The sequence below is a fragment of the Equus caballus genome, chromosome X (genome assembly GCF_041296265.1).
Source record: "Equus caballus isolate H_3958 breed thoroughbred chromosome X, TB-T2T, whole genome shotgun sequence".
NCBI classification, from domain to species: Eukaryota; Metazoa; Chordata; class Mammalia; order Perissodactyla; family Equidae; genus Equus; species Equus caballus.
The window spans coordinates 99905686-99925228 of NC_091715.1; the positions used below are offsets into that span (position 1 = coordinate 99905686).

The 19543-nt window shown below is 48.5% G+C and overlaps 1 protein-coding gene across 2 annotated transcripts in view; it reads left to right on the forward strand.

Annotated features, from left to right (window-relative positions):
• Positions 1-16018, forward strand: part of DRP2 (dystrophin related protein 2) — a 42079-nt gene extending 26061 nt beyond the window's left edge. For both annotated transcript variants that reach the window (XM_023633358.2, XM_023633360.2), the window contains 12 exons: positions 3-204; positions 427-512; positions 2177-2334; positions 2660-2826; positions 4987-5098; positions 6372-6508; positions 6832-6897; positions 7149-7214; positions 8100-8243; positions 10123-10360; positions 11493-11613; positions 11932-16018. In XM_023633358.2, the coding sequence (XP_023489126.1) occupies positions 3-204; positions 427-512; positions 2177-2334; positions 2660-2826; positions 4987-5098; positions 6372-6508; positions 6832-6897; positions 7149-7214; positions 8100-8243; positions 10123-10360; positions 11493-11613; positions 11932-12056 (1622 nt within the window). In that variant the 3' untranslated portion in view covers positions 12057-16018. The remainder of the gene's footprint in view (positions 1-2; positions 205-426; positions 513-2176; positions 2335-2659; positions 2827-4986; positions 5099-6371; positions 6509-6831; positions 6898-7148; positions 7215-8099; positions 8244-10122; positions 10361-11492; positions 11614-11931) is intronic.
• Positions 16019-19543: the final 3525 nt, after the last annotated feature.

Genomic DNA, 19543 nt, shown 5'->3' on the forward strand with positions numbered 1-19543 from the left:
AGTGGACCTGGTAACTTTAACCACAGCCCTGGAGATCTTCAACGAGCATGATCTGCAGGCTAGTGAGCATGTGATGGATGTGGTGGAGGTCATTCATTGCCTGACCGCCTTATATGAACGGCTGGAGGAGGAAAGAGGCATCCTGGTCAATGTGCCGCTCTGTGTGGACATGAGCCTCAACTGGCTGCTCAATGTTTTTGATAGGTAAGGTCTTGAAGCCCTGGCAGCCCTCAGGATGAAATTCACTGAGGCAGCTGGAGTGGGCATGGTGGGAAGGGCTTTCTCCCGTGGCAGACTTGGACCCAGCTCAGCATGGGGCATAGTTGGCACAGAGCCCTGCTGGGATCAACTCTGTGAGGGAAATGTCTGCCAAGATGTTAACCTTTTACATATATTCATGTTCTCAGTGTCTTCTTTTAAACCTAGTGGTCGCAGTGGAAAGATGCGGGCATTGTCCTTTAAGACTGGCATTGCATGCCTGTGTGGCACAGAAGTGAAGGAAAAACTGCAGTGTGAGTACAACTCCCAAGTCTGGAGTGGAGTTGGGTGGAGGGAGACATGTGGCGGGAAGAGGAAGGGTATAAGATAAGCAGAAGGTAGGTCTTGTGACTGAGCGGAGGGCTACTTGGGTAATGCTTCCCGCTCTAGGCTATTGCAAAGAACCTACAACAGCCAAAGGCCAATATAGGCCTAAGGCCTGTGATTATTCCCAGTGTCACTCCACAGGGTTTGGCTTCCTCTGATCTGAGGTAGTTACTTGACCAGGATCTGAGTTCGCATCTTGGGGTACCCAGGGTCTGGACTTTCTAGTTCCATTCCTCTGTGGCCTATCAGGCTTAGCCCTCCCCCAGTCTGAAGCTCCAGCCACATCACACATTCTACAGGAGACTTCCCATGGGAAGGGTACAGTAATCCCCAATATCTGGGAGGTGAACAGTATGTAATTCTGTGGTCTTTAACCTCTCTGTTTTAAAGTACCTTTGCTTTCCCCTCCCTCCTCCATCTTTTGTACGGCATTTTGTACTTTTCTGCAGTTGCATCGTTAGTCGTCAATTGCTTAATGTGTCATTTAGCATTGACCACTATGCTAAATGTGGTGAGTAAAGGATTCAATTAGACATGGTCCCTGCCTCAAGTGGTTTATAGTCCAGAGGAGGAAGCAGAAGTCACAGAAATCACGTTTTAAAGTGCTAATTAGCATAATCTGAATGGCAAAGGATATGGGCTATATCAGATCACAGAAGAGAGATGACAGTGGTCTGGGAAGACTCTAGAGGGAAGGAGACAGTTTAAAGCATTTCATAGCTATGATATTATTTATTTCGAACATTCCTCTGGGAAGGGATGGACAGTGATTATTTATCCTCAATTTACAAGTAAGGAAACTGCAGCATAGAGAGGTTCATGACTTACCCAAGGTTCTGCAAGCTAGTCAGTAATGGATCCAGAACTACAACCCAGGCCCTCTGCCTTCCACTTCTGTGTATTGAAGTAGGAAGTATGAGGTATGAAACAGACAGCCAAGAACCTCTGTAGGAGATTTTCTAAGGTTGGAGTGGGATCGAGGAATTCCCACAGGACAGATGTAGCCAATATTCAAATATAAGTCCTATAGTTTATTCCACGATCACTTAAAGATATTTCTTAGACGATCAAGTGCTTTGAATTACCTCCTCTTTTTAGATTACCCACGCCAGTGTTTCTTTCCATTTGTGTGGGTAATTGAGAGATTACTGCAGTAGCAGACTACATGAGCTACATGAACAGGAGGGGCTAGGGCAGACCTGCTGTAGCTCATGTTCAGGCACCTCTGAGCCCCACACCCTCTCATCTCACTTCTCAAGAATCTGTTTTCCCAGCGATGTCATATCTGTGTCTGGCACTACTCTCACATGCAGCTCGCTCTCTGTCTTCATCTCTCTCTCTCTCTTTCTCTTTCTGATGCTCTCTCTCTTTGTGTTTATCTCACTCTTTCCCTCCGAACACAGAGAATGCTCTTTTCAGAACTCCTGGGCTTCTAGAAGGTCAGGGATTGGCCTTGAGGTATCCAGTTTCAAAAGTCATTAGCTAAGTCTGTGTGCTCTTTCCCTGTCTTTCTTTTCTGCTCTTTCTCCTCGCACCCTTCTCTGGCCATTCCTGCATCGGGATTGGCTGTGACTTATGGTGGGGCCAGCAGACCTCTTCAGCCAAGTGGCCAACTCAGGCAGCCAATGTGACCAACGCCACCTCGGTGTCCTGCTTCATGAGGCTATCCAGGTGCCCCGTCAGCTGGGGGAAGTGGCAGCCTTTGGGGGCAGCAATGTGGAGCCCAGTGTTCGTAGTTGCTTCCGTTTTGTGAGTATGGAATTGGGGAGGGATGATGAGAGGGAGGGTGGGAAGAAGGGAGGGAGGACTAAAAGCTAGGCTTTTGATCCGAAGTACCCAGATGTAAGGGAGTTTGTTGGGATGAAACAACGGGGCAGAGAGTTCTCTGGGCTTTTAGGGTCAGAGTCCTGACGGGGAGGGTACCAGCTCAGCTAGGACAGGGCAGAAGGTGGACACCACTGGAGAATAGGCCAACCCAGGCCTTGCTGGTTCTCTTGTCCCTCTGAGGGCTGCCATTCTAGGGACAAGACACTTGGGGCTTCAGTCATTGCCATTGGGCTTCTTGATTCCTTAGAGCACTGGGAAGCCAGTCATTGAAGCTTCACAGTTCCTGGAGTGGGTCAACTTGGAGCCGCAGTCCATGGTGTGGCTGGCTGTTCTGCATCGGGTCACCATTGCTGAGCAAGTAAAGCATCAGACCAAGTGCTCTATCTGTAGGCAGTGCCCCATCAAGGGCTTCAGGTAGGGAAAGCAACGCCTACTGGAATGATAATAATAATAAATAGGCCATGTTATGCATAAATCATGTTACAAAGCAATGTATTACGTAATTATATAATTAGAGCTAATCTACCGTACATTGTTATATATTGTTATAATCTTTTCTATTGCAGAGTGTTTAACCTTTTAAAAAATCAGAACTGATGAAACATTTTCTTTTCTTTTAGTCGTGTTATGAAGGATTCCAGACCTACAAAAATGTGGAGAGAAGCGAAAGGGGGCAGGGTGGGGAAACAGCACAGAAAAGGAAATAATTTGCTCTTTTCCCAGGGAGCATTAGGTAGAACTCAGAAGCCCCAACACCCTGACATATAAGAACCCCTATGTACCAAATGGTATGCTAGCAAATGGTTCACAACAGACTCTCCAGAAAGCAAAAGAAGAAATCCAATTTGTGGCATTTGCTAATTTCCATGATGTGAATACTCCCACTGTGACCAGTGTCACAAGAGGTTGGGAAGAGATGCACAATTGCGTACTATTCATAGTATTTTCACCATGTGGATATGATAGACATAAACAACCTCAAGAGCACAGATAACAGTAAAATAATTAGGAAATGATGAGTTTTGAGTATTTATTACCTTTGTTTTTAAGATCATTTACTTAATTGTGAGTTTATATAATCTAATTTTTTTTCTCAAAGATTTTATTATTTTTCCTTTTTCTCCCCAAAGCCCCCAAGTGCATAGTTGTATATTCTTAGTTGTGGGTCCTTCTAGTTGTGGCATGTGGGACGCTGCCTCAGCGTGGTTTGATGAGCAGTGCCGTGTCCGCGCCCAGGATTCGAACCAACGAAACACTGGGCCGCCTGCGGCGGAGCGCGCGAACTTAACCACTCGGCCACGGGGACAGCCCCAATATATAATCTAATTTTTAAATAATGGCTGTGTTTAACAACTGGCTTGGAAAATCCCTGAAATTTTAACAGCTGGCTCTTGTGAGCTGGTGTGAGCCAGCTCCAGCACCCCATGGTGTGCACCCACCACCAATCTTAAGAAATAAAGCATGATTACAGTACATTTGAAGTTTCCCTGATTACATTCCCCTCCTCCCACAAAAGTAACCACTATCTTGAATTTGGCTTTCATCATAAAGCACTCAATTTCGAAAACTTTTTAAAGCACTAACACACGCTCTTTTTACAGCCACCCTGCATTTTTTAAAATTGAGGTACAATTGATATACAGTATTATATTAGTTTCAGGTGTACAACATAGTGATTCGATATTTGTATACATTGTGAGATGATCACCATGATAAGTCTAGTTACCGTCTGTCACCATACAAAGTTAATTTGATATTATTGACTATATTCTCCATGCTGTACATTACATCCCCAGACATTTAGTTTATAACTGGAAGTTTGTACTTCTTAACCCCCTTCACCCATTTTGCCTCCTCCCTAACTCCCCTCCCCTCTGGCGACCACCAATCTGTCCTCTGGATCTATGAGTCTAGGTTTTGTAACTACCTTGCTTTTTATAAGTAAATGAGGCACGGAGGTGGAACGTGACTTACCCAAGTTCACACAGCTGGTCAGTGTAGATCCAGGACCAGATGTTGGACCCTCTGACTTCTCTAATAAGTCTAGGTGCTTCACCAGACTATACTTCTAGGTCTGGGCAGTCCAGCCAGGCTTCAGAACTGGATCTGAAGGGCTAGGATAGATTTGGTAATAATAGAGTTATAATTATAAATAACTTTTAGCCAACTTGCCCAGGGCTAGTAGAATAAGTGGCCTTTGTATTGGAAGTGTAACTTTTCCAACACAAGTAGTACCTGTGAGACTGGACCTTTTGGGGCCATCCTAGTTTAGAATGCTTATTCGATATCGTGAGCTCTTTACTCCTGCCCCCTCCCTTAAAAAAGATAGTGAGACAGTGCTATTTCCTACATTTCTTGGGAGTCTGAGCGTGTGGTTGCATGGAGGTTTACGGTGTCTAGATAAGGCTAGTCATCTAGTGAGGACTGAGCCACTGCTGTGTATAGGAGGTTGAGCACGTTATGGCTCCATGCCTCCCCCTCTTCTAATGTGTGTGTATATTTGGATGTTAGGGAAATGGGGAGGTCACTATGGTACGTTGGATCCTCTGTCCTACCGCCTCTCCTCTCCCCAAGGTACCGGAGTCTGAAACAATTTAATGTGGACATCTGCCAGACCTGCTTCTTGACAGGCAGGGCCAGCAAAGGCAACAAGCTACACTACCCCATCATGGAATATTACACCCCGGTATGGAGCCTCTGGGCCGGGCGGGAGGGGTAGGCAATTCTCAGGCTCTGGGCCCTTGACCCACTTTGCCAAGCACTGGCTGACTGTATTCTGCTCTCCTTTGGGGAGCATTCACCGAGCAGTCCTGGTGATTTACCAGTTTGGAGGACTCAGGTCTCTCTGTTCTTCCAGCAGAGTTTCTCCCTCACCAGGGCCACAGCTGGCTGTAGCAGCCGAGGACACTCTGGGCCACTTAAAAGGCACTCACTATTTTCCTGCAGAGAGAAGTCTCCAGAAAAAATAGAGAGAGAATGGCAGTTCCAGGCGACTAGCATTACATTACTGGCTTTCACTTTTCCTGCCTCGCTTCCTGTATTGTTCCTGTCCCCTGGTCTTCACCTGCTACTTTGTCATTGTTTTCATCCCTTCTAGTCAATCCCAAAGTTTGTGCTCAAATTAATTACTCAGTCTCTTGGGGAAAATAAAGGTGTGCTCTTTACCTGGGTCCTCAAATTCCACTTGGTTTTCATTGGTAGCTGTGCCCTTCATAGCCACGTGAAACAGGTTGGTCAGCATTCTTGACCTCCAGCCACAGAATTTTTCATCTGCCGTGTTCAGGACCCCCAGCTCCAGGCTTGGCTTCCTGAGCTGACTCTGCTCTCTAAACTCCTTTATTCCTTCCTACCCCACAGACACTCCCAAAGTCCCAAGCATATCCCCAGCACCCCCACTGCCCTCTCCCCACCTACCTTACCATCTTTCAACTTTTTCCCCATAATCCATCTCTCCAAGCTGTCGTCTATTCTCCAAATTCTGTTGGCACAGAAAAATGTGTGACCCAGTAGGAGCAGGGAACTTGCCCTTTATTTTTCTTATCATTTTAAAATCAACACTATAAAAGTCATACACAGAAAGCTGGCTTGAGATGCTAACTGATAATCCTCTACTTCCTGCTCATTTCTACATCCCTAGAATTTACATAAAAGATATTTTCAATATTAACAAATCTATGCTCATTGTAAAAGATTCCAAGAATATAGAGGTATTTAAAATATAAAGCAAAAGTCTTCCGCTCTCCTCAGTCTTGCCCCCTCCCCTCCGGTCCAACTTCCCAGAGGCAACCAGTATTCACAGTTTGGCGTGTATCCTTCCAGCCCCTTTTCGAGGAGTGGGGTGTGGTAGGCACAAACAAGAGGGGATTCCCGCTCATATTCCCTGCACTGGGGAGCAGCCACACCTCCCCAGCATATCCTGATGCCATTAGGGTGAGTCCCTCTGCCCTGTCTCCCCCTAGACCACATCCAGTGAGAACATGAGGGACTTTGCCACAACCTTAAAGAACAAATTCCGCTCAAAGCATTATTTCAGCAAACACCCTCAGCGAGGTTATCTGCCTGTGCAATCAGTGCTGGAGGCCGACTACAGTGAGACGTGAGTACCAGCGGCTGAGCAGGGGCTGTGGGCAGCCTCGCTGAGCCCAGGGATGTGCTGTGAAGGGACTGAATCCCACACAGGCTAGGGGAGTGTTCCAGGGCAAACCTGACTAGTGACATGGCAGTTCAGCTGGGCCTGACCAGGAATCTGGCCTGAGAAATAAACTGGATTCCAATCTCTGTATCCTGTTCCCGTCAGCTCTTGCCCATCTCTCTCTAATTTGGGGTGGGGGTGGGGGGTGGAGGGAGCATGGTGGCGAGGAGACAGGCTGCCCAGCCACACAGTCTTTGGTCCTCTGAGTCTTTGCTGCTTTCTTCTAGGCCGGCTTCTTCCCCGATGTTGCCACACGCTGACACGCACTCCCGCATTGAGCATTTTGCCAGCAGGTACCACCAGGTTTGGGGGAGGGAGATTTTAAGGAGTCTAAGGGGAAAGGGCTTTTCAGTCAGAGCAAAGAGCATGGAGTCAGGACCAGGGGATGTGCACCGTGAGGTATGCCGCAGCCAGCGAGGCCCGACACCTAGGGGTGGTTGGGGCAGCCCCCAAAGCTAACGACCATATTAGGGGATTAGAGCCCTTGAGATGAAAGCAGGCTTCCCATCCCGCTTTCCCTTCTGTTCCTGTTCTTTCTTTCCAGGCTTGCTGAGATGGAAAGTCAGAATTGCTCCTTCTTTAATGACAGCCTGTCCCCAGATGACAGCATGTGAGTTTTCACAGCTGCTTATTTTCCAGGAATAATTCTCCTTGGGATCCCTCTGCCGCCATTTGGGAAGGCTATATCCTCAAAGGGAGGGAGGGTGTGGTGGTTAGGGCCCTTGACATCTTAAGGAAGGAAGGGTGCTTTCTGGGCACAGTGTTTAGTAAGACAAACAATCTCTGCTATCTATCAACTGAGCTGGGGAATGAATGATGGACCACCTCTCTGCCATCTGCCCAGGTCCCTTCCTTCTGCAGGATCCCATCCTTCTATGCCCAACTTTGAGGAAGAAGAATATGCCCTCATCTAAAGGGCAGAAATGAGCCATTATTCTATGCTCAAGATGCCAATGCCCCATCTAGTGCCACACCTACTCTTGGGAGTCACCAGGGTCTTGACTGAAGTGTGGCCAGAGAGATTCCTGGATGCTACAGCTCAGAGAAGGGGCCCTTCATCTTTAGGGAGGTCCCTGACCTGCTCAGAGGGCCTAGGAGCTGCCGGCTACATGGGTCAATCTGGCCCTGACTGGAACTCAGGCAGGAAATGGTCCCCCTGAGGAGTGAGGGAGTGAAGGGGGGCGAGGTGGAGGATCATCACAGAATGGGAAGTGATTTGCTCATTGTTTCCCAGGGAGCTTTAAGTAGAACCCAGAAGCCCCAGCATCCTGAAAACACTCTCTCCTAGTACCGCCAACCATGTCCTCTGCTGCCTTTGAACACTTTCATCCCTCTTAAGCCTGACTACATGGCCTTTCCCTTTCTATGTGACTTAGAAGTGAATCCTCCAGCATGTGTCTCCTGGGGCCTGAGCTGGGAGCTGGAAACTCATGCCCTGAGCTGTTTCTTGGTTCAATGCCTGGCCACCTCCTTTCCTCTCCCTACACCCATGCAGAGATGAGGACCAGTACCTGCTGCGGCACTCCAGCCCCATTACAGACCGAGAGCCAGGATTCGGACAGCAGGCTCCGTGCAGCATGGCCACAGAAAGCAAGGGGGAGCTAGAGAAGATCCTGGCTCACTTAGAGGATGAGAACAGGTGGGTGTGCCGATGGCACAGATCTGTGTGGGTTCTAGAGTCAGACAGCTTGAATTCAATCCTGGCACCTCCACATCCTAGCTATATGGCCTCGAACAAGTTACGTATATTCTGTAATCCTCTATTTCCTCATCTGTAAAATGGGGATGATGATAATAGTATCTACCTCCTAGGGTCACTAGTGAAGATCCAATGATCAGGCATATAAATGTATTAGCTAGTACCTGGCTTATAGTAAGAGTTCAATAAATGTTAGCTATTATAATAATTATTTGAGCCATTTTAATTCAATCCAAATATTTCCAAGTGCCCACTAGATACAAGCAGAGAGAGTCCAGAAGAGAGTATGACATTTCCCTGCCCTCCAGGAACGTTCAGTATTGGAACAGAAAGGGATACTCATCACTTAGTGACAGTAACAGAAGAGGAGGATGACACTACATGGAGTGAAGGAGGACTGGAAGAGGGAAGGTGAAGAAGATTACAGGGATGGCATTCATCTCCATGAAGTACGGGTGGCAGCAGGGGCCTGAGTAGGGTCCAAGTCCCTTTGGGGACAGGCAGAGAAATCCACAGTATCCCTCAGAACAGTGTTTCTCAAACATTAGTGTGTCCAAGGCACTTGGGGAGCTTGGTAAAATGCAAATTTTGATTCATAGGTCTAGGGTGGGGCCTGAGTTCTTGCATTTTTTTTTTTTTTGAGGAAGATTAGCCCTGAGCTAACATCTGCCACCAATCCTCCTCTTTTTGCTGAGGAAGACTGGCCCTGAGCTAATATCCATGCCCATCTTCCTCTACTTTATACATGGGACGCCTACCACAGCATGGCGTGCCAAGCGGTGCCATGTCTGCACCCGGGATCCGAACCGGCAAACCCTGAGCCATCGAAGTGGAACGTGGGCACTTAACCACTGCGCCCCCGGGCTGGCCCCTAGTTCTTGCATTTTTAACCTGCTCCCAGGGGATGCCCATGCCACTGACCCATGGCTCCATGTACTTGGAGTAGCAAGTCCTTCGAACAGGGCCAGTCCGCAAAGTGTTTGTTACTGGTTCAAGACAAGATAAATACAGAAATAGAGAGTAAGCTTTTAGAAACTTTTGTAGCAATTTGACATTGCCATGACATCCAAGCACATAATTAGTAAACTTGTCTTCATTAAATAAGGTATAGAACAGTTTGAGTGTTGTCGTGGCAAGTCACGTGTGGTGTGAGCTGCATACTAGCCATGAGCATTTGGACCACGTATTGATCCACGATGGATTAAAAATCCCCCTAGTTTTCCAGCACAGGTAGTTTGAGAAGCTCTGCATTAGAGCAGCAGTGGGAAGGCCCTGGGAAACACGGGGGAGAGGGAGAGAGTGATTCTGTTGCAAAAAAGAAAAAGCAGTGTCCCCCAAAGTAGACCATCTCTTTGGAATGTTTCCTTGATGACTCAACATGAGTGTTCAAAGTGGGCCGAAGAGGAGGGTAGTGAAGAGCAGAGGCAAGATGGGTGATCTTTTGCTTGTGTTATATCTTCCCCTGGAATCTGAAAATCTAAAAATGGAGATGAGTCAGTGGCCCTAATGCCTCATTTATTTGCAGACTGTGTTTCTGCCTGATTTTAAGGTCAAAATTAATCCCAGAAGCAGCACATCAAAGCCCTGAGACATTTGTTATATGAAATGTCAGCTCTCTCTGCTCCAAGGCCTAGGATGGCAGAGCAAATGATATGTGTGCTGGAGAGGAAGTAGATATGGCCATTCAAGCAAGAACATGGCTGATGGGGGGATGGGAGAGCACAGGGATTGCTCATACCTAGATATGAGCGGACATCTGGGACCTAGACACTCAATACCCCATTAAGACCACAGGTCTTGGCTTCTCTATCCTTGGCAGGATTCTCCAGGGAGAGCTGAGGCGCCTGAAGTGGCAGCATGAGGAGGCTGCTGAGGCACCTACCCTGGCTGATGGCTCTGCCGAGGTGGCACAGGACCACCGCAATGAGGAGCTTCTGGCTGAGGCGCGGATCCTTCGTCAGCACAAGAGCCGCCTGGAGACACGCATGCAGATCCTCGAAGACCACAACAAGCAACTAGAGTCCCAGCTGCAGCGCTTAAGGGAGCTGCTCCTGCAGGTGAGGCTGGAGCCAGGAGAAGGACCAGAGCAGCCCCTGAGCATGGGGACAGGGGTGGGGAGGGTTCTCCTTGGCGTTGGCTGTTAGATGACTTTCTGAAGAGAATTAGCCTGGCAATTGGGAAGAGCGGGGGAAGGAAGGGGCTGGTATGTCACATTGCTTGGCCAGCTCTCTTCCACCTAGCTTCCACTCCACTGTTGTGTGTTACTCTCAAGCCACGGTGGGGCCAGGGGCAGAGGGAGGACTTCTGAGGGCTCCCTTCTCCACAACCCATTTGAATCCAGTATTGAAAGAACAAGTTCAAAGAATCATCCAAAACATTGATTTTGCTACTTTGATGTTTGCTGGACAGAAGCAGGTTTGGACACGCTTGGCAAGAGAAAAATTTTTGCTGTGAAGGGAACTCTTGTTACTTCTTGTCCCTTTCTTCTTTGAGGGGTGGTGTATATGATGTAGCGTGGCTCTGGAGTCAGACAGCCCTGGGTCTGAACGTGGCACTGCCAATTAATGGCTGTGGAGTGTTAGGAAAGCTACTTAGCCTCACTAAGCCCCAGTTCCCTCATCTGTCAAACAGGGATAATAACATACCAACTCGACGGAATTGCAGTAAACACAAAATGAGACAACGCATTTAAAGAATTTAGCACAATGCCAGGAATATAGTAAAAACTTCATAATGTTTCCGATTATTGTCATTATACGTGCCAAGTAATATCAGCCCCTGCTCTTCCCTGGATGCTCTAACCAATGGCCTCTAGAGACCTGGAGGTCTCTAACATGTGATGTTATGTTATGAACTGAGGATGAGGTGTGCCACTTTACATTTCCACCCAGAATTGGTTTCTGAATAGCTTAATTATAGCTGAAATGACCTTTAGGTGTAATGCCATCCTTGTAAGAACTGGGAGCCTTTGACGCGTGTTGTTGAAGGAAGAAGGTAATTGGTAATTAAATACTCCAAGAAGCTTCCTAAAAGGGGAAGCCGCTGTTTGGGGGCACTACCAAAAGCTTCTTAAAGTCCAAGGGCAAACAGATGGGCATGAGGTCTTTAAGTTCCCTTCTAAGTTCAGGAGTCTGTCAAAGTAAGGTCAGGAAGGCCAAGCCACTTAAGTCATGCCTTTCCTCTTGCTAGCCACCCACGGAATCAGAGGGCAATGGCTCTGCAGGCTCGTCCCTAGCTTCGTCTCCACAGCAGTCAGAAAGCAGTCATCCTCAGGAGAAGGGACAGACGACTCCAGACACTGAGGCTGCAGGTGAGTTCCCTGGCTCTCCAAGTCCCTTTCTTTACGGCTTTGTCTTGCCCCGGATCTCCTGCCCAATCTTCTTGGAGAGCTGGGATGGTTTCTCCTCACAGCTTTGAGCTTAAAGTCAGGGATGTTTGGCTTATTGACTGATTCATTCATTCATTTATTCCACAAATGTATATTGAGCACCTTGTATGTATTAGGCATTGTGCTAGGAAGATACACATGCTTTAAGTTTGCCCTTCAGCTGGCTGTGTCCTACCTCAGCCCCTTGGCCTCATAAGGGAATGTCTAGTTCTCTTCCAAAATCTCTCTTTTCCAACTCAGATGATGTGGGGTCAAAGAGCCAAGATGTCAGCCTGTGCTTGGAGGACATCATGGAGAAGCTCCGCCATGCCTTCCCCAGTGTGCGAAGCTCTGATGTGACTGCCAACACCCTGCTGGCCTCTTGATGGAGCCAGATCCCCATCCTATAGGCCACGGTCCTCTCCCAGTTCTGGTCAAAGCCTTCCCTCAGCCTTCGCCCGACCCTTCCAGTCCCCACTGGCCCCACATTCCTCAGCCAGAGTTATTTGGGCTCTGGGTAGTAGCAGGGATCTGGTGGTATGTGAGGTGTGTGTGGGGGAGGGCCCGGGGTGGGAGAGGGATGATTCCTCTGACTCTAGAAGTACACCCTTTAGTCTTCAAGTTTGAGACGGGTCCCTTAAGTCCGCTTCTGTTGCAGCCCAGGCAAATGGCACTCGGAGGCCGTTCACATGGGGAGCAGAGAAGCTGCCTCGCAGAGTGAGGCAATGCCCTTTTCCCTTCTCCGTGTAATTATGGAGATTGGGAAGCCTAATGACCGCAGGGTTCTAGCATCATGAATCCACAGGAGTTAGCCCTACTCTCTGGCCCAACTCAGGGAGGCAAAAGGGAATTTTGGAGACAACCCTCCCCGTCAAAGTGCCCCTGAAAATGTCTGGGCAGTGTGTGCCATGTTACTTCAGCTCGAGGGCATGTCTCTAGCCATCCTGATGCTACCTAGGTGTTTTGTCCTCCTCGGATATCTTCAGTTCCTTCTGCCTCAGTCCCTGGCAGACCTTCCTCAAGGGGAGAACAGTTCATTCTGGTTCCTACTTCTACCTTACATTTGGAAACATTAAAGAAATACTCATGGGCTTAGATATTTTTCCCTGATCTTCCTCTTTCCTGAAGGCCTCAGCATCCTGAGAGACCAGCTGAGTTGTTCTGGGAACCCAGCTGAAGCCACCCTTGGCTCTTCTGAGTCTGCCCTCACAGCCCTGGGGGAGGGGCAGCAGCTTGATCAGCAAGGCGGGGGGTCTTCCTCTCCTTGGGCGGGGAAGGGGAAGCACCCTCTAGGTCTGGAGGAGTGTGACTGCCCAACACCCTTGCAGGCTGTGACCCTTCTTTCTCTTAGGCTGAACCCGATGAAGTGGCTGATTGCCCCCAGCTAATCATAAGGCAGATGCAATGGGCCAGCCTCAACAGCGGCCCCTTCCTAGGAGTCACTGGCCCCGAATCAGGAAGCTGACCACTTTCCACTTAGACAACAGCAAGGCCTTCCTTTGCATAAAACTGTTCTTTCTAACTCTGGAAGGCAAACCCAGTCCTCAAACTGAACTAACTCTTCCTAGGCAACATATATCACGATCCCTTTATCCAGATACTGTTCAGAGTAGACAGCAGGGGTTGGGGGAGTGGGCTTGAGAACTTTGAACAGAGTCAGAGGCCACTTAGCCAGCTTTCTATCAAAAGGAGCTTTATAACCTAGAGCCCTGCAATTGACTTAATTTGACTAAGTTTACATACGTACATATCTATGCTACATATTTACTGTACATCAGTACTCCCCTGGCCTCACTCACACATTAAATTCTAATACCTCTTAAAATATTAATGTTCTGCCTTGCTCTTTGTTAGCCCCAGCCTCTGGTTGGACGGATAGATGCATCCTGGCTGCTCCCCTAGGCTGTCTCTCCATTCATGTTTGGGGTGAGCTGTGCTCAAGACCAAAGCAAGAAAAGCCTGTGGCCACAGAGGAGTCTAACAGGAAGAGTCACTCTGTTCTCTTCATTCGCTCCAAATCTTGTTCCCTTGAGACCTGGGACTTGGATGAATTTTCCTGGGCTCCTCTAAACAATGGTTCAGGTGCTAAAATAGAACAAATCCAAGCTCTACTCACCCTATGCAGCAAAGAAGGAATAAATAGGCTTCTATTAGCCTTTGCCAAGCTAACACACAGAGTACATATTCTGGTCCCCTCCAATTCCTGTCTGGCTCAGGGCCTTAAAGAAAGCAGCGGTTGCCACCAAGGTCAGGAGGGTGTGAGACGATTGAGGTGTTGTGTTATAATTGAGCAGTGGGCCAGTGGGTAGAGCTCCTGAGAAGCTGGATTTATCTCCTGCAGGGGAGGGAGGGCAGTGGCTTGGGTCCGGAAGTCTAGGATTGCCTCCTTCTAGTATCACCGGGGGGGCACTAAGCCACAGGTCCAGGGTGTCAGACCTCAACACAACATCTGCCTTAGAACTCACGAGGTCTCTGGGTGGGAGAACTGGGTATCTGGATGTATGGCGAGCAGGTGGTAGGCAAGCATCAAACACAGAGCCTAGGCATCAGTCAGTGGGGTGGGGGGAGCTCTATTCGCAGGGGCCTAGGTTGTGGGCGGGAATGGGATAGAAGAAATTTGCTATAGGACAGAGAGCTCAGGGTCTTTGAAGCATATGCCTGCTAAGCCTTAGGAGGGCAGATGTTATGAAACAACCTTTGACCAGGAAAATCCTGGAAAATCTTTTCTGTAACCCCAACTCCACCTGAGAGATCTTGGACTGTTGAGGGCCTGTGGCAGCCGCAGTGGGCCATGGTAGAGAAGCTGTAGATCTTGTTATGTAGGATTTGTGCTGTAGGTGGACCGAGGCAGCAAGTCAAGAGTTGAATTCTCACTAACAGGGTCACTGACACTTTGGGGTCCTGCGTTTACCTTAATGCCGGAGAGGAGTATATCACTCAAGGGTCCAGTGATGTCACTGCAGAGCAGGTGTGGGCAGTTTGTCCTCAGTGAGGTAAACGGATCTTTGGGCACTGTGAATCCAAATTAGGGTGGGATTTACTGAGATGTGTTGTATGTTGTTAGGCATCTGTCATGTATCGTGTCTCCTAGAGGTATTGTGTACGATGTGGGTAGTTTATGGCCCTGTGCTGGAAGGGTGGTGAAGGGAGTTGCTGGGTAGGCAGCCTAACGAAAACCTCTGCCTTGTGGGATTAGCATCAGCGATAAGGAATGTGAGCATTTGCTGGAGTCGTCAAACAGTATCAGGGAACAGTTAGGGTGGATAGGCGATTTCTTCTCGGCAGAATCAGATAGAGGCCAAATGCCATTATGAGGGTGCCTCTGCTCCCAGCAAAAGCAGAGTGGAGTCATGTTGACTGGGAAATTATTAGGGAAGGCTGACTGGCTGGAAGACATCGAGTATTTGCTGTATGGTTCCCTAGGAAGGGTCCTACCCAGGAGGACATGTGCCCTTCCCTCCAGAATGGAAAGGCAGAAATCAAAGCTCACAAATGCTCATTTGCTTCAAGGCCCAAAGTTTGGAGATATTTCTCTGCAGAGAAACCTGTTTGAGTTTCTATGCTCCAGGAACCGGGCTGGCAGGAGGCAGTAATGAGAAACCCTGAGGCCAGGCCGAAGCCAATCCTGGGAGATGTTGTCCCTCCAGATTAATTTTAAGAACTACTCATGCTGCCTGAGGTGTGTGTTTGGGATCTGGGCTCCATATCTAGCTTCAGGTTAGAGCATTCCTTGAATACACCTTCTCAATGGCAGATTTATGGTCTCCCAGACTACTGCAGGCCAAGAATTTTATCAGAGTTTCTTGACACGGGTGACAGTAACCACGAAAGTAGCTGCCTTAAGACGAACAGTCCTGGGGGAGAAACTGGGAGCCCTGCCCTAGGGCTGTGGAAACTTAGCTGCTCAGCTGGGCAGCTCTATCTCTGGGCCTCGCTGCCAAAATCCGGCCCTGAGAACAAAGAAATACTTCAGCTCCTTCTTATTCTCTTGACACCAGTGGCTGTAGGAGAGGGAAAGGCTCAAGGCCAGGGCTCAGCTCCCAGCCTCTATCTCCTCCCACAGCTGCCGCCTTTGGGGGGGACCTGCTGAATGTCCTTGCTGTCCTCAGGACAGCACTGAAGCCAGACTGAAACCTGCTATGCTGCTCGCTGGCTGCAAGAACTGGTCACGAGGATGAGAGTTGGGGAAGGGATTGGGGGGAGGTGGCAAGGGTGGCACACGAGTCTAGAAAAGTTTGGGATGAAGGGGTGGGGCTGGGAACAAATTGGTTAACTTTGCCACTCACTGTGGTGCTTTTCCCCTTTCTCTTGAATTCTGCTTTGAAAAGAATAAATTTGTATTTGTTTACTTTGGGTCCTCTGGTTATACTCTTTGACTCTGATATTCTACATCCTTCCCTTTTTTGGGTGTGGGAAGAGAGGGTGGGCCAAGAAGCCACAGGAGCACTGCAAACTGTCGGCTACCAGATGAGTCCACCAGCTACTGAGCAAAAAGACACCCCGCTAGCCCCGTCCACCCCTGTCACCTGGAGCGGTTGCCTCTCAAGGCCCCACACAAATTAGTTTGTTGTCTCCTCATGGGATGAGCTCTCTATAGCAATGGTTCTTAAATACCATCCTCGTCAATCTGAGGAATTTTTCACCAGCCTGAAGCAATATGAGAGAAGTCAGGACAATGTGGCGAATTTCCATAAAGTTACACTTATTCAATTTAAAAGTCTATCCTTTAGATTTAGATTATAGATATATATATATATGTGTGTGTGTGTGTTAAAATGTCCCTGTGAATTGGTGGTGACGGTTTTTAAAAATTCCATTTTCTGGCAAAATAAAACCCTGTCAATCCTGCTTTCCTACTACCAATTTTTCTTTTCTCACCAATCTATAACACCACTGTCCAATAGAAATATAATGTGAGTCACATTTGCAATTTTAAATTTTCTAGCAGCCATATTAAAAAAGCAAAAATAAAAAGGTGAAATTAGGAGCTAGCTCCGTGGCCCAGTGGTTAAGCTTGCGCTGTCTGCTTCGGTGGCCCAAGGTTTCGCCAGTTCAGATCCCATACGGTTCGGATCCCAGGCACGGACCTAGCACCGCTCGTCATGCCGTGATGAGGCGGCGTCCCACATAGCACAACCAGAAGGACTTACAACTAGAATATACAACTATGTACTGGGGGGCTTTGAGGAGAAGAAGAAAGGAGCGGGGTAGGGGGGAGGGGAGGGGAAGAAGGAAGAGGAAGAGAAGAAGGAGAAAAGATTGGCAACAGATGTTAGCTCAGGTGCCAATCATTAAAAAGAAAAAAAAGAATTTGCTTTCCAAAAAGAAAAAGGTGAAATTAATTTTAATTAATATATTTTAACCCAACATATCCAAAATATTATCATTTCAACATGTAATCAGTATAAAACAATGAATAAGATCTTTTATATTCCTTTTTATTTTTTTTCACTGAGTCTTAGAAATTGTCAAGCAGGCTGACAGATTCAGCTGGTAAAGAAACAAGAAACCCACATAGTCCAGGCAATTTATTACTTGTAGAGACAGCAAAAGCAAATCAGCAATGCTATCAGCTCCCTGCGTCCCGTGTCTCACAGGGCAACACTGAAACAAAAGACGCCAGCTGACATGCAACATGAACGATGGGACTCCCTGTGGCTGAGAAGGGAGTCCACGCTGCCGCTAAGCAGTTCATGGCCTGCAGCCGTGCCCTTTGGCGGTGGGGGCAGGCAGAAAGGCCCAGGCCTCACCAGAACGAGGGAGGCAGATAAGAAACTGCCTCACCACAGCCTCCCTCAAGAGAAGAGGGTCAGAAATGGTCTGATAGCTCCTCCTGAGACCACCTGTCTTTCCATGTTCCCATGTTCCCATGTTCTGAGAGGATCACAGGGCACCCCGCCAAGGCCTGGGGGAGTCTGCAGTTGAGCTTTGCCTATGCGGCCTATGTAGACAGTGCAGTTCCCCTACAGAAACCAGGTGTATATTTTACACTTATGGCCCACCTCAATTTGGGCTAGCCAGATGTCAAGCGCTCAAAAGCCACACACGGCTGGTGGATACCACATCGGACAGTGCAGGTCTATAACATGCAAGAGTCAGAATCACTGGGCTATAGAAAAGGAAAACTCCCAGAGGTATCATGTGTGTGGGGTGACCAGAGGGCAGTGGTGAGGCGGCTAGCCGGGGTTACAGTGAGGTGTGGTGGCAGAGGAACAGACGGGCACTGCAGACGCGCGGATTCACCCCTGCCCCGTCCTGTCGTCTCGCCATCCGCCCCGCCTCTCAGCACAGCTCTGGCTGTTCTTGGGCTGCAGTATCAAACAGAGGCTGAGCGCCGGCTCTTCTACGTCTCTCGCCCCTGGATGCCACCTGGGGCACATGTGCCACCCTCACTGGCCTGTCTCTCCAGCCATGTCCCCAGGGTACTTTTTATCTGTTTCTGCTCCAGTCCTCTGCCTTCCTTCATCTGGAAAGGCCTATCTTCTTTTCAAACCCTGCCTCTTCGCCCACCTTCTGCCTCCGACAGTCAATTCCTTTTCCCCATTCTCTCTTTTAAATTCCCAGTTTCTGAAAAAAAGACTCCTTTTTATATTATCTTGGTTTTCAAATTGTCCTCTAAATTCTCTCCTCATCTTGACTTCATTTTGTTTGCCCTTGTTTATCTCCCTTAGTCCCACTTCTTCCCTGCATTTGCCCTGAGCATTCCTTCTGCCTTCATCCCTCCTCTGTAGGCCCTGCCCGTACATATTGACCTCTTCTTCTCTGCCCTTGGCTTACTAACTTCAACTTGGAATGGGAGCATAAAAGTGGCCCAGAAAACTTGGGAGTACACTTCTTAGAGTAGCACCAACTTCATCATTTGGGACTAGAGCTGGGTCTAGATGGGTTACTTCCAGAAAACCCTCAGGTGCCTCTTGGTGATAAGCATTATCACCCTTGATTTCCAGATGAAGAAACAGGCTCTAAGAGGTGTAGGGACTTGCCCAAGGTGAGTGGCAGAGCTGGGATTCCAAGCTTGTGTTCATTCCTCTGCAACATAATTCACTGCAAACACTGGAGCTGCCATTTTTACCACTTTTCTATTGGTGGTGTTAGTGCTATCGAGTCGCTTCTGATTCCTAATGACGTCGTGTACAGCAGAGCAGAACCCTGCCTGGTCTTTTTTTTTTTTTGAGGAAGATTAGCCCTGAGCTAACTACTGCCAGTCCTCCTCTTTTTGCTGAGGAAGACTGGCCCTGAGCTAACTTCCGTGCCCATCTTCCTCTACTTTATATGTGGGATGCCTACCACAGCACGGTGTGCCAAGTGGTGCCATGTCCACACCCAGGATCCGAACCAGCGAACCCCAGGCCGCCGAGAAGTGGAACGTACAAACTTAACCGCTGCGCCACCGTGCTGGCCCCCTGCCCGGTCTTTTGCGCCATCCTCTCTCTCACGTTTCAGTGCTGTTTCAGACAATGCTCCACCTATTCATAGGGTTTTTATGGCCAATATTCTTGGACGTGGGTGGCCAGGTCCTTCTTCCTAGTCTTTCTTAGTCTGGAAGCTCCTCTGAAACCTGTCCACCAAGGGTGACCCTGCTGGTATTTGAAATAGTGGTGGCACAGCTTTCAGCATCACAGCAGCACACAGCTGCCACAGTATGGCAACCGACAGATGCGTGGTGTGTTTCCCTGACCGGGAAATGAACCCGGGCCATGGCGGTGAGAGCATCGAATCTTAACCAGCAGACCACCAGGGCTGGCCTCATTTCTCTATACCCTCTCTCAAAATCCCAATGCTATATGGTTAACATGAGATGATTTGCTTAGTTCCTTAGGAGTTATCCTAAGAGCTCTTTAGAAGGATGCCCCAGTACTGACAGCACCTTCTG